The sequence below is a fragment of the Somniosus microcephalus genome, chromosome 4 (assembly GCF_052327205.1).
Source record: "Somniosus microcephalus isolate GS21.2 chromosome 4, FLI_Smic_1.0, whole genome shotgun sequence".
Classification (NCBI taxonomy): domain Eukaryota; kingdom Metazoa; phylum Chordata; class Chondrichthyes; order Squaliformes; family Somniosidae; genus Somniosus; species Somniosus microcephalus.
This window is the reverse complement of record NC_140990.1, coordinates 300883879-300898142: the sequence shown is the minus strand read 5'-3', so window position 1 is coordinate 300898142 and position 14264 is coordinate 300883879. Positions and strand designations below refer to the sequence as shown.

The following is a 14264-nucleotide window of genomic DNA, read 5'->3' as shown; positions in this document are numbered from 1 at the left end:
AAAAAACATTCCACCTATCAGAACCATTACGGCTGGACAGTGTGACTGACTGCCATCGCCTGCAGTAAAATAATTCGGTGAAGAAAAATTATCAGCTAATTAAATGTAGGATCAGAATCCCAATAACTATTTGCAAATAAATTATAGGAATTGAAGGGGATAGATCTTCATATTAAGATTCATAGATTTAGCACTCTTGGAAATAAAGGTCACATTGTTGCCTTCTTGACACACGATCAATGTTAACCCATTCGGTATAAGAATATCTCCATATCCAATGACATATACTAAGGCTGTGGCATCTGCCCAGGTAAAGGAATTCCAATTGTATGATGCTTACCAGTGCTTTTTGGACAGAGTCAAACAAATCTGTTAGGCTTAGACCTTTATTAACTGTGACAGTAGGATTTAAGGCCTAATAAAGTTATTTATTTTTATACAGCAGGTGAGGGGTTGTCCCTAATGCTCCCCTCATTCTCCTCTCCGCACATGCATACATACTATTATTGGCATGGGAGCCATTTGCTGTTTCCACATATCCACTCAGACAGAAAAGCATTAAAACACTGAGATGGTAGCGAATATTGCCCTGCAGCCCATTACAGCCATATTACTTGTGTGAGGAATTCACCCCAGTCTGTCTCCTTGCTGGTTCGTTTCATCCTGTCTTTTTTTTTTGTCCACTTCCCACCTGATTATTCAGCCGCACATATTTAGATTGAGCATTAGGTCCTAGCCGATAACCACAGGCCACATCAAAGGACAATGCTAGATATTAATCATCCAGCTATGTGGCAAAATAAAATACTTAAAAAAAAAACTAATTAGACACTTTGAAATAGAAGCATGAATATGTTTTAAACGCATTACATTGGTAATGTGTATATTTTATAAATGTACCATGTGACTCCGGAGTAGTAATTTATGGCACTAAACTATGTTGGAGTTACTTTGTCATTTATTTCCCCAGAAACCACTTCTGTCTGTTATGTATCTTTTACAGATCTTTTTGTTTTTAATTTTTCTTTCCAGATAGTTCTTTTGTTTTTAAATTGTCACTTTACATTCAAATTATATATAATATATGATGGCTGTAAAAGAAAATTATGGAAAACGTGCTTGTCGCTGCAGAAGGAATTGGCTAATTAAACTTTAACCAGAGCCAACAAAATAATTAATAAGTAGAAAGTACCTTCAGAGCTTTACACAGAATGAGTTACATTTTAGTCGTTGATTTTGTCACCCGACCCTTTCATTACCACTTCTCTTAAAGGTCACAAAGATAATTTCCCATCAATATCCCAGAAAACACTCTCAAAACACTAGTCTTCATTCAGTGCCCTTCACCTCTGGTTTGAACTCAACAAGAAAAAGATCGTGGTCTCTTAAATGTGGTGATGGGTCGAACTCTAAACCATCGTCAACACCTTCACCAAAGCGTACGAGAGCATGGGCCTTACACTAAACATCCGTAAGACAAAGGTCCTCTACCAACCTGCCCCCGCCACACAGTACTGCCCCCCCCTCCGATTAACAAATCCACGACAAGGCCTTGGACAACGTGGACCACTTTCCATACCTCGGGAGCCTACTGTCAACAAGGGCAGACGTCGGCGACGAAGTCCAACACCGCCTTCAGTGTGCCAGTGCAGCCTTGGTCGCCTGAGGAAGAGTGTGTTTGAAGACCAGGACCTCAAACCTGGCACTAAGCTCATGGTCTACAGAGCAGCAGTGATACTGCCCTGCTGTATGCCTCAGAGACATGGACCATGTACAGCAGGCACCTCAAAGCACTGGAGAAGTACCACAACGCTGCCTCCGCAAGATCCTGTAAATCCATTGGCAGGATAGACGCCCCAACGTCAGTGTTCTTGCTCAGGCCAACATCCCCAGCATCGAAGCTTTGACCACGCTCGATCAGCTCTGATAGACGGGTCACATTGTCCACATGCCCGATACGAGTGTAACATCCCCACCGACACCTGGGAATCCCTGGCCCAAGACCGCACAAAGTTGAGGAGAAGCATCCGGGAAGGCGCCGAACACCTCGAGTCACTTCGCCGGGAGCAGCAGAAGCCAAGCGCAGGCAGCGCAAGGAGTGCACATCAACCCAAGCACCCCACCCACCCGCCCCTTCAACCACCATCTGCCCCACCTGTGACAGAGACTGTAGGTCCTGCATTGGACTAATCAGTCACCTGTGAACTCATTTTTAATGTGGAAGCAAGTCATCCTCGGTTCCGAGGGACTGCCTAAGAAGATGATGATGGTTCCAAGTGAATTTGTGGTCTTGCAATTTCACTGAAGTACACAACAGTCGTGAATCTGTGACTGACTGCTAAATATTGAGCAGTTTCAGCTGTAACATATTCAGTGTATGAACACGTTATGATGCAATAGTGTTTTGCATTGAGGTGCAGTGCTCTGGTAATAGAGAGTCTGCTCGCAAGTTTGGTATAATGCAAAGCCAAGCACTGAGACAGATCCGGGAATCTTAAAGTCACAAATGTTGCACACCTGTGAAAGCGCATTTGTTGCTGCAGCTGTGAAACCTGCATATGCAGGACTTCCAGCTGTGCTTTTGACCAATGCTGTCAATCTGTATCATTGTATCCGACCCACCCATTATCCAATGCTCTTGTCCGTGTAGCACAGGCTTTAGAATTTCAGACTAGATTCTTCCCAAATAACATGCTTGTTGAGAACCTGTATTAACTCAGTGTCAAAAACTCATAGTTTATTGAAGTGTGGAAATTATGCTCCAAAATACAAAGTCAGCTTAGTAAAAGAGTTAACAAGTAATTAGGACTCGGCTGGTACAAAAAATCAAAATCCACAGTCAAAAAGATACTAACTTTTTTTTTAAGTGCGAGATATGCAGTCATCTGGTTTCATTAAAAAAATATGCTTATAATTAAATAACCAAGATTCTACATTTACAGTCAAGTCTCATTTTGATGGACCTTAATATTTTATACTTGTTATCAGGAGTAAATGTTCTCCTAGAGTTGTTCAGTGGGAGCACGTTGAGTAGAACAACACAACTGCTTGTCCAACAAGGATTTTTATGTTATTAGAACACTATTTCTGTTAATGAGATTTGACTGTACTGTCCCTAAGCAGAGTCATGTTTGAAACATCATTACAATGCAATTTGATGTACAAGCTGATATTAAAAAGTAATGTGTTACAAACGCAAGCTGTGCCTGATCAGACAGGAGTGGGATCAGAGTTTTAAGCAACACTCAAAGTTGCATAAAAGGTGACATATTGACAGCCAACATTCGCTGGGTTCAGGTTTTCTTTTTGAAGTTTTAACCACTTCATTGCTGCGGGACTGGGTGACACAAAATATGACAGCCACTGTCCTTGTGATGTTTGTCACTTGTTTTCAGTTAAAAGGGAAGACCAAAATTCATGGATCAAATGGTAAATATTGAAGCTGTTCTGTCACAGGAGAAAACCAGCACGTCCAGCTTGTGACACAGCTGCCCCCATTTTAAAAGCGCCCTATGTTCCGAATCTGATGGCTGTGGTTAGGAGAGTAGTTTGCAAAATATATTGCTGCCATGGATCCTCATAAAATGTTTGCAAACCTTTTAAAGAAGTTTTAAATTGGCACCAGAGTGATACCTGAACTAAAAGGGTTAAATTATGAGGACAGGTTGCACAGATTAGGCTTGTATTCCCTTGAGTATTGAAGATGAAGGGGGTGATCTGTTTGAGGTGTTCAAGATGATTAAAGGAGTTGATGGGGTAGAGAGAGAGAAACTATTTCCTCTGGTGAGGGAGTCCAGAACAAGGGGGCATGGCCTTAAAATGAGAGCTAGGCCATTCAGGGGTGATGACGGGAAGCATTTCTTCACACAAATGTGGAAATCTAGACTTCTATCCCCAAAAATGATCTTGTTGAATGGTGGAAAAGGCTCAAGGGGCTGAAGGTCTACTGCTGTTCCTATGTTCCTAACTGTAACACCTCCCCTATTTTAAGTTGAAAGCTTATATTTTTACTCTGTCTACAGGGCCATTTTCTGGTTAGTTTACTAATTCTGATAGGTTCAGTGTTTTAACATTTATGAGTTCAGTACTGCCTTTTTCTCTGTATTAAATTTGGCAAGGTGCTTTGCTTATTTCATTGTCGTGACAAAGTGATTCCCAATTATGATGGCACATACCATCCTGTTGTATTTCACTAATAAAATAAAGTTGGTAAAACCCTAATGAAGTTTCCTTTGGCCCTTCCACAACTGAGACAGACCATCTCACTCCTGACGCAGTTAGCTCCACACTACCAATTGCAACAGCTTACGTGCAGTTACACAATGATGTAGTACCCATAGTTAGACTGCGCATTCAGGGCTGGATTTTACTCACTGAGACGAGTTGGGGGCGGGACTGCTGCCTTCCAGGTTCTAGGCTCAGCCCCAGTGACGTCCAACGCACAGATGCCATTTTCCCCTGATTGGCCTTGGTAAGCCCGCCAATTAAGGGAAAGCCGGTGTCAGATGACATCAGTTGATGACACTTCATCTACCGGTTTTCTTAACGGCACATGAACCGTAAATTTTTGACATGATTTGACAGTGTTTGACAGCATTGAGGCGCTGTCAAACACTGACGATCACTGTACACAGGTGAACCCTTGTACCTAGGCTCTCCAGTGGCTCCTTAGGATGAAACAGATGGCAGCTGCAGGTGAGGGTACAGAAGCGATCTGTCATTTTTCCCAATGAGGTGAGGCCACACAAACACTTCAAAGCTTGTCACCTACAGAAAATGCTAAACACATTAAAAATGACTTTCCCAACATTTCCTTACCTCTGATACTCACCAGTGTCCCAGTGCATCCTTCACACCACTTCTGCAGCTGTCATCTGTACACCAACAGTACAACAGACCCACAGCACGCCTCACTTACCCTAGTGGGATTCCCCGACGTAGGGAAGCCCGCAGCAGAAGTCTCAAAATGGGAAAAAGCCTCTTAACTGCCTGTTAACTACCTGTTAACAGGCAGTTAAGTGGCTATAATCCTCTTCCCACCGCGAGGAGTCGGGTCCCTGTGCAAATCGGGGACCCAACTCCCAGGAAGATTGGTTGGAGGCAGGTTGGGAGCGGGCTCAGGACCTGCTCCCATTCTTTTTGACTTTCCCAGCTGTCCTGCCTCCAAACCCGCCTCCTCAGTGCTGATAAAATCCAGCCCGCAGGGTTTGTTGATTATGATAATGTCATCGTAACTAAAAGAGAAGAAAAAAAATTGAAACAATAATTTTACAGCTAAACAGCCGGATTAGTTGTAAATGAAATAAATAATCAGTTTCACCAAGTGTTATGGTGCTATAAGGACTAGGCAACACAATATGGAAATGCACTAATTTTTTGCAACATTTAGGCAGTTGGTTTAATTCTGTTTTGCAATTTATTTCTATGACCACCTATGTTTTGTAATATAATGTAGCATAGTACAGTTTAGAATAGGAGTGCAGCTATATAGGGCTTTATGGTATTTTAAGAAAAGGTGTTTGTTGCCATAGAATCATAGAATAGTACAGCACAGAAGGAGGCCATTCAACCCATTTAGTCTACGCTGGCTCTTTTGAACAGCAATCCAGTTAGTCCCATTCTTTCCCCTCATCACTGCAATTTTTTCTCCTTCAAGTATTTATCCCATTCCCCTTTGAAGGCTACTATTGAATCTGTATCCACCATCCTATTGAACATTGCATTCCAAATCCTAACCACTTGTTGCGTAGGTTAAAGGGAACATTGATTATCGACCCATCAAGCATTGGAAACAGTTTCTCTTTATTTACTTTTTCTAAACCCTTCATGATTTTAAACACTTCTATCAAATCTCCTGTTGGCCTTCTCTGCTCTAAGGAAAACAATCCCAGTTTTTCCAATGTATTCATGTAACTGTAATCCCTCATCCCTGGAACCATTCTAGTAAACCTTTTCTGTACCCTTTCCAGAGCCTTCTCGTCCTTCCTAAAGTGTGGTGCCCAGAATTGGACACAATACTCCAGCTGGGGCCAAACTAGTGTTTTATATTGGTTTAGCATAACTTCCTGTCTTTTATACTCTGTGCCTCTATTTATGAAGCCCAGGATCCCATATGTAGAGAATGGGTAATGTAGCAATTTAAAAAAAACAAGTAAGTTGCAAGGCTCCCACAATGGTTCAGTGAGTTTATCTGGTGAGTAGCTGAGCTATGCAGTCCAGGAAAGCTCCCAATTCTGCAGTCTGTGCTGAGTTGCTGATCTCCATCAAGGTGGCAGTAGGAATGCTACAATCGACCTCATTGCTTGTGGGTTACAGAGTGGAAAATTCCTGCTTCGGATTGCTAGCCAACAAACTCTTTTGGAGGTGTGCATACATGGGTGTCGTTCCCCGTGCCCCCCAGCAAAAGTCTATTAGTACTCACTGTCAAGGCACACATCAATACTGGTCACTTCGGAAAGGTACTGGAGGACACCTAGTGCCTGTGGAATCATACCCCAGCAAGAATTTGGTGCCTTCAGGAAAGGAGGGGAATTTGTGGGGAGGGGGGGAAATGATTGCCAACTTTTATCTAGTGCAGTTTACGATTAGACCTATCAGCATGGGAGTAAATATAGTTGTATAGAGTTTTAGTGTGAGGACTTAGCTTTTTATTTTTTTATCAATAATTAATTATTTTCCTGACAAAATGGTAATAATAAAGGTCTCAGTTATCCACTTATTTCAAAATACAAATCCACACATATACATGAAGTAAGGATGCTGGGTGAGCCAAAGGGCTTAAAGAAGCTTGATTTAGAAACTGTAAATAGATATTTCCCAGGTGCATTGGTGAAAGACATACAAGAGCCGCAGATGTATCAATTCTAAGATTTTTAACGAGTAGGCAATATATGACCGTGTTTAAACCTTAAAGAATTGGAAGTTGGCATTCTAGCAGGATTATGGTACTTCATTACATTTTTTGAGAAAGTCTTATTTTTTTCTTGGCTTTAGATTCATGACCATTCCCATTTTCTAACATGATGTATTTGTTCTTTTTCCATTCTGTATATAACTGATCTGGATTTGGGAAGAGAGGGGTGTCTTTTCAAGTTTGCAGATGATACTAAGCTAGATGGTGCAGTGAATTGTGAAGAAGAAAGCAGAAAATTACAGAAGGATGTTGATTGAGTGAGTGAAATGATGACAGATGCAGTTTAACGTAATGAAGTGTGAGATGGTACACTTTGGATGTAAGAATGGCAGATGGAAATACAGTCTAAATGGGGAAGCACTGGGAGGGGGGCTGGTAGTTTAAAAAAAAAAGAAGGGATTTAGGGATCCAGGTACATCAGTCAGAAAGAGCTAGCTTACAGGCGCAAAATGCAATCAGAAAATTAAATAGGATGCTGGGTTTCATCGAAATGTAGGGTATAAAATCAAGCAATACTTCAATTATACAAAGTACTTGTTAGACCTCATCTAAAATATTAGCCTGGAATTTGCTGAAAGTGCATCTACCGTGTACTCCATTATTGTAGCGCCAAAGTTACAGGAAATTATGACATGAATGACTTACGCCATCACTTATGCCAGACCATCATTTCCTGGAACTTTTGCGTCACTCCACCATTATCACTCACTGAAAACAGCTAGGCAGTAATTATCATAGCACCACCCCCATAAAATCAATGGCGCTTGCGAATTTGCCGCATTTAAGCCATTCGTAACGCCACTGCCACTTAGTCTGAAAATTAATGGAGCTGGAGACCTGGCAGTAGCATGATTTATGGACTTGTATTTGAGGAAGCAGGTTGCTGGGATTTGGTAGTCTTTGCTGAGCTCAGCACAGGTCTCACACCAACAGTTGCCTATTGCCCCAAATTGGCATGTAATGAACGTTATTGGGAATTGATCTAAACAATCTGGATATTTCCCTTAATCGATAGAAAGCTGTTGACTTGGAGAGTTGCCTAGCCCTTTGTGAGAAATATCCACGCCTCCAGACTCTCTGAATCCAAGCAAAACCTTGATCGCAGTCACTATTATGCAAGAAACCACTTAAAACCCTGTCCTTAAAGAGACCGTAGTCATCTGATACACAACTTGTCACTTCTGTTTCACCACTATGCGTGCTGTAGGTTATTTGGCCATCCTGTGTGTGCTGGCTCTCTAATAGCCACTTAGCTCCAATTCCCTATAAGGGGGTGATCTAATTAAGGTGTTTAAAATAATGAATTGAATTGACAAGAGTAGACGAGCAATTATTTTTCCTTGTGGTAGGGGAACCGAAAACAAAAAGGCATAATCTTAAAAATTTGGACTAAACTGGTTAAAAACAAACCCCAAAAGAATTTCTATACACTTGAGGGTTGTGAGAATGTGGAATGTGCTTCACCAGAAAGCATATTATGGCGAATCAATTGAAGTGTTTGAAAGGGAGGTAGATACTTTAATGGGAAATAAAATATCGAGGAATATGGAGAAGTGACAGGAAATTGGGATTAAATAAATAGAGCCGCCACAGCTGACAAATTGGCAGAGTAGACTTGATGGGCTGAATGGTCACTCTTGTTCCTTTATGTAAATTCCTTTTATAGTGGTGCTACCTGTTTTGGGGAGACGGTCTCCATGATTTGTGGTTCATCACTTGTTTGTAAGTACAGAATCTAACTGGAATATCCTACATGGAACTTGAGACCTCATTTCAAGTTTCTTGCCTCAGAATAGATTAGATGCACTTTCCATAGAATTTTCCAGTAAGAAAAGTAGCTGCAAGATAGGTCATAATTCTTCAGTGTTAAAGCTTTCATGTGTCAATGACATCGACTGCAGTAGCATGCAGCATCCTCAATGATCATCACAGTAGACACAAAGACTGAGTAAAATCACCCCACAGAATGAACAACATAAATTGGATAGCTACCCTGGAGTGAAACAAGGCAGGCAGTGTTTCGATCTAAGATTTCAAATGACAGTTCTAAACCACATGAACTTCATTGTTGTGATTTGTGATGTACCTTTGTATTCACTCCCAGGGATCTGTTATTCTGTGTGAATGTTACTTTTACGGTTGTTACCTTATTCTGAAGATTTAGGTGGTGTAGATAGGTGTGAATCAGGTAATGAGACACCATCTTACAAGCAAAACTGGTATGGCACAACACAAAAAGCCAGGGAACCATCTGGTGTAGCAGTTCATTCGGGAATGCCTGTGTTGTTTACCGTGGTCTTCCACTTATATTTATTGAATCTGATGTAATTCCAACCTTACTTGTCAATTAGCATCTGTCTGAATGAATAATAGAGAGCGTAAAAAATCTGAACAGATTAACTAAGTGGGATTTCCTTCAGTTTACATTACCCTCCAAGCAGAAGGGCAAAGCCCAGAAACAAGGTTGGGTTTTCTGTTAGAAATGTATGTCTGAGGTCTCCCAATACAAGTATGGCATCTGCACTCTCAAACCCAGGTGGGCTATGTCAAATATTATCATAATGTTACATCGAGTCTTTGTGGTAGCGTGTTCCACATTCTAACCACTCTTTAGGTAAAGAAGTTTCTCCTGAATTCCCTATTGAATTTATTAGTGACTATCTTATATTTCTGACCCCTAGTTTTGGACTCCCCCACAAGTGGAAACATTTTCTCTACATCCACCCTATCAAATCCTTTCATTATCTTAAAGACCGCTATCAGGGCACCCCTCAGCCTTTTCTTTTCAAGAGAGCCTGTTCAGCTTTTCCTGATATGTATATCCTCTCAGTTCTGGTATCACCTTCTGAATCTACTTTGCATCTCCTCCAATGCCTCTCTATCCTTTTTATAATATGGAGACCAGAACTGTGGCCTAACCAAGGTTCAATCTCTCTCTCTGTCTCCCACCGTATGTCTCTCTCTCTCTCTGTCCCACTGTTGGTATCTCTCTCTCTCTCTCTCTCTCCCCCCCACTGTTTGTTTCTCTCTCTCTCCCACTGTAGGCCTCTCTCTCTCTCTCTCTCTCTGTCACCCTGTTGTTCTCTCTCTCTCTCTCTCCCACCTATGTCTCGCTCTCTGTCTCCCTGTTGGTCACCCTCTCTCTTTCGCCCACCATATGCTTTTGTCTCTGCCCCCTGTTGGTCTCTCTATCTCCCACCACATTTGTGTCTCCCTATCCCCCTGTTGGTCTCTCTCTCTATCTCCCACCACATTTGTGTCTCTCTATCCCCCTGTTGGTCTCCGTATCTCTCTTTCTCCCCCTGTTGGTCTCCCTATCTCCCACCATATGTCTCTCTCTCTCTCTCTCTCTCTCTCTCTCTCTCTGTCCCCCTGTTGGTGTCTCTATCTCCCACCGTATGTCTCCCTCTGTCTCCCTGTTAGTGTCTCTCTCTCTGTCTCCCACTGTATTTCTCTTTCTCTGTCCCCCTTGTTGATCTCTCTCTCTCTCCCACCATATGTGTCTCTATCTCATTGAAACATACAAAAGTCTTACAGGGCTTGACAGGGCAGATGCAGGGAGGATGTTTCCTCTGGCTGGGGTGTCTAGAACCAGGGGTCACAGTCTCAGAATAAGATTCGGCCATTTAGGACTGAGATGAGGAGAAATTTCTTCACTCAGAGGGTGGTGAATCTTTGGAATTCTCTACCCCAGAGGGCTGTGGAGGCTCAGTCATTGAGTATATTTAAGACAGAGATCGATAGATTTTTGAATATTAAGGGAATCAAGGGATATGGTGATAGTGCAGGAAAGTGGAGTTGAGGTAGATTCTTGAACCGCTGCAGTCCATGTGGTGAAGGTACTCCCATGGTGCTGTTAGGTAGGGAGTTCCAGGATTTTGACCCAGCGACGATGAAGGATTGGCAATAAATTTCCAAGTCAGGATGGTGTATGACTTGGAGGGGATCTTGGAGGTGGTGGTGTTCCCATGAGTTTTCTGTCCTTGTCCTTTTAGGTGGAAGATGTCGTGGGTTTGGGAGGTGCTGCCGAAGAAGCCTTGGCGAGTTGCTGCAGTGCATCTTGTAGATGGTAGCCACAGTACGCCAGTGGTGGAGGGAGTGAATGTTTAAGGTGGTGGATGGCGTGACAATCAAGCGGGCTGCTTTGTCCTGGATGGTTTCTAGCTTCTTGAGTGTTGTTGGAGCTTCACTCATCCAGGCAAGTGGAGAGTATTCCATCACACTCCTGACTTGTGCCTTGTAGATGGTGGAAAGGCTTTGGAGAGTCAGGAGGTGAGACATTCACCACAGAATACCTAGCCTCTGACCTGCTTTTGTTGCCACAGTATTTATGCGGCTGCTCCAGTTAAGTTTCTGGTCAGTGGTGATCCCCCCCAGGATGTTGATGGTGCGGGATTCGGCGATGGTAATGCCGTTGAATGTTAAGGGGCAGTGGTTAGACTCTCGCTTGTTGGAGATCGTCATTGCCTGGCACTTGTGTGACACGAATGTTACCTGCCACTTATCGGCCCAAGCCTGAACTCTTTGGAATTCTCTACCCCAGAGGGCTGTGGAGTCTCAGTCATCGAGTATATTCAAGACAGAGATCGATAGATTTTTGAATATTAAGGGATCAAGGGATATGGGGATAGTGCAGGAAAGTGGAGATGCGGTCAAAAATCAGCCATGATCTTACTGAATGGTGGAGCAGGCTTGAAGGGCCAAATGGCTTATTCTTGCTCCTATTTCTTATGTAGTACAAGTTTATCGTAACTTCTCTGCTTTTCAATTCAATCCCTCTAGAAATGAATCCCAGTGCTTGGCTTGCTTTTTTATGGCCTTATTAATCTGCATCACTACTTTTAGTGATTTGGGAATGTGTACCACTTGATCCCTTTGCTGCTCTACCACATTTAGACTCTTATTATCCAAGCTGTATGTGACCTCTTTATTCTTCCAACCTAAGTGCACCACCTCACACTCCTCTATATTGAAATTGATTTGCCAATTGCATGCACATCCTGTAAGTTTATTGCATTCTTCCTTTGTTTTAATTACACTCCCCAATTTGGTGTCGTCCACAAATTTTGAAAATGTACTTCCTATTCCTGAGTCCAAATCATTAGTGTAAATTGTGAACAACCGTTACTGGTGTTCACTGGTATTTTCATACTCCAGTGGATTAAATTTGGCCTAAAAAACTTAGCGTAGGCAAACTGTATTGCACCCCTCTGCCTCTAATGAGACCACCAAATAGGTGGCACAATGCTGGAGCAGCATTCTACTGGCTTTAGTCTAACACTTGAAGCTGGCACAGTTTCTGAGAAATCAAAGGCATATCACAATATCATAGTGCATGTTTTGAAATTGCCTGTTCTTTCTGAAGTAAGTCCAGTCCTCCTGTGGGTTGGTAGATTCATGACAGTAAGTACATTGAAGCTTAGTGCAACCAGAATAAATGGGACACACATACTGGATATTCTAATTTCCTCATAAATACAGAGTGCCATGGCACGTGTGGAGGCACCTATCTGCAATAACGTATTTCGAGGAAGCCAGAGCACCGCTGAGGGGGGTAAATATCACACTGCTGGTGCAAGCGAGTTGGTCTCTGGCATGTTAACTCACACTGGCTTCCATAATATAACAAGGATCCAAGGTGAAATAGTGGTGGCACTGTTGATGATTATTAGCACAGTCCCATTACTGGCCATTTTCAAATACATCTCCTGCGAGCTGATACCTTTTCACAGAATCACAAACCCCACAGTGCAGATAGAGGCCATTTTGGCCCATTGAGCCTGCACCGACACATATTCCACCCGATCCCCGTAACCCCCACACCAACACATATCCCACCCCATCCTTGTAACCCCACGTATTTAATCCCCCTAACACTAAGGGTCAATTTATCATAGCCAATCAACCTAACCTGCACATCTTTGGACTGTGGGAGGAAACCGGAGCACCCGGAGAAAACCCACGCAAACACGGGGAGAATGTGCAAACTCCACACAGACAATATTACAATTTTAAGTTAATTTGGAGTTTCACAATTAGTGCCTAGGAGCTGGAAGCATGCCAATCCACATTTCTATGCTCGCCATTTACTAAATGGCCCACTGCAATAGGTTGACTGTCTTCTATCTGTGAGACAATGGCCTAGAAATTCAGTTGCTTGCGCCACCAGTTTGCGCCCAAAGAGGCCACTCGGAGGCTTTAGCGCCACTGGCCACAACCACCGCGATATTTAGTGGGGCGCTAATGGTGGCGTTAGCCTGTAGCGCTGCGCCGCCACCGATGACGTCATCAGTGTGCGCAGCGCCCCGCTACCGCCCCGAATGCCATATTAGGTCGCGCCCGCCTCTTCCGCGCCGGCCGCAAATAGCGACCGGTACACGGGCCAACCTGTGGCGGTAGTGGAGCGAGTTAAGGTGGAGGTGCGGCCTGCCGCTTTTTTGGCGGCTGCCTGCCCGCACCTCCGTCCCCGGCCTCCTACACCCCCACCCACCACCCCCCCCCCCCCCCCCCCGCGGCATTGCCGGCTGTTTCCCGAGAGCCCGGCACTTCTCCTTGGTGCCGGGCTCATTTGCCGGCACTCGCGAGCGGGGATCGCGCTGTTGCAGGCACCTCCCCCTTAACAGTGGGAGGAAGGCCTGCAGTACCGCTGCGTGCCGTGCCGCAGCGGGTGGCGCTGCGGCACTTTGCGCGGCGATATTCCGTTTCGCGGCCGGCCTCCATTTGGGGCGCAGAAACTGAATATCCCGATGGCGCAAGTGGCTCCGCGCGCAGTGGTAATTCCGGCACCCAGGCGAGCTTGGCGCCCCAAACTGAATTTTTAGCCCAATATGTGGGTTGCTGACATCAAAGAAAATATGCGATTTCTTCGAATTAATATGAAAATAAAGGAACAGCTTCCCATCGCCATCCACCCACCTCCCTGCCAACTTTTTGTATGTACATATATTCTGTGAGTGGGTAGGAGAAGTTGGAGGGGGCTTTCCTCCCTCTCCCAAAGCATTGTTCATCTTTAAATAAATTCATCTGGCAGAAGTCGAGAGGGCAGTGGTTGCGAGTGGGGTGGAGGTTGGCAAGATTAGCCCCAGTGCGCTAGGCAGGAAGGTCAGTGAGAGGAGGATGGGGCAGTTGGGATTTCTGCTGGTAAGGAGGTAGCAACGGATGCCTCAGTGGGCCCTTTGGAGAATGCTGAGACAGGCACAGAGAGGGTAGCTATGGGCTTATCCAAGGGGGATTCAAATCTGGGATAGTTGTATGAGCGTAGGAAGGCAGATGAGTGATGGGTTGGGGTAAGGATTTGGGGGTGGGGGGGGCAAAGAACCTGAGAGGAGAGAAATGAAAGTGGCAGCCCTGG

The 14264-nt window shown here is 44.0% G+C and overlaps 1 protein-coding gene across 10 annotated transcripts in view; it reads left to right on the top strand.

The window, feature by feature from the left end:
- Positions 1-14264, top strand: part of qtman (queuosine-tRNA mannosyltransferase) — a 350659-nt gene that overhangs the window by 285453 nt on the left and 50942 nt on the right. Inside the window, exon 8 of one of the 10 annotated variants that reach the window (XM_085986667.1) lies at positions 7074-7170. The exons of 8 other annotated variants lie outside the window; for them this stretch is intronic. In XM_085986667.1, the coding sequence (XP_085842793.1) occupies positions 7074-7170 (97 nt within the window). Of the gene's footprint in view, positions 1-7073; positions 7171-10908; positions 11081-14264 lie in introns of those variants that run through there. One more of the 10 variants, XM_085986666.1, reaches the window with a different exon arrangement.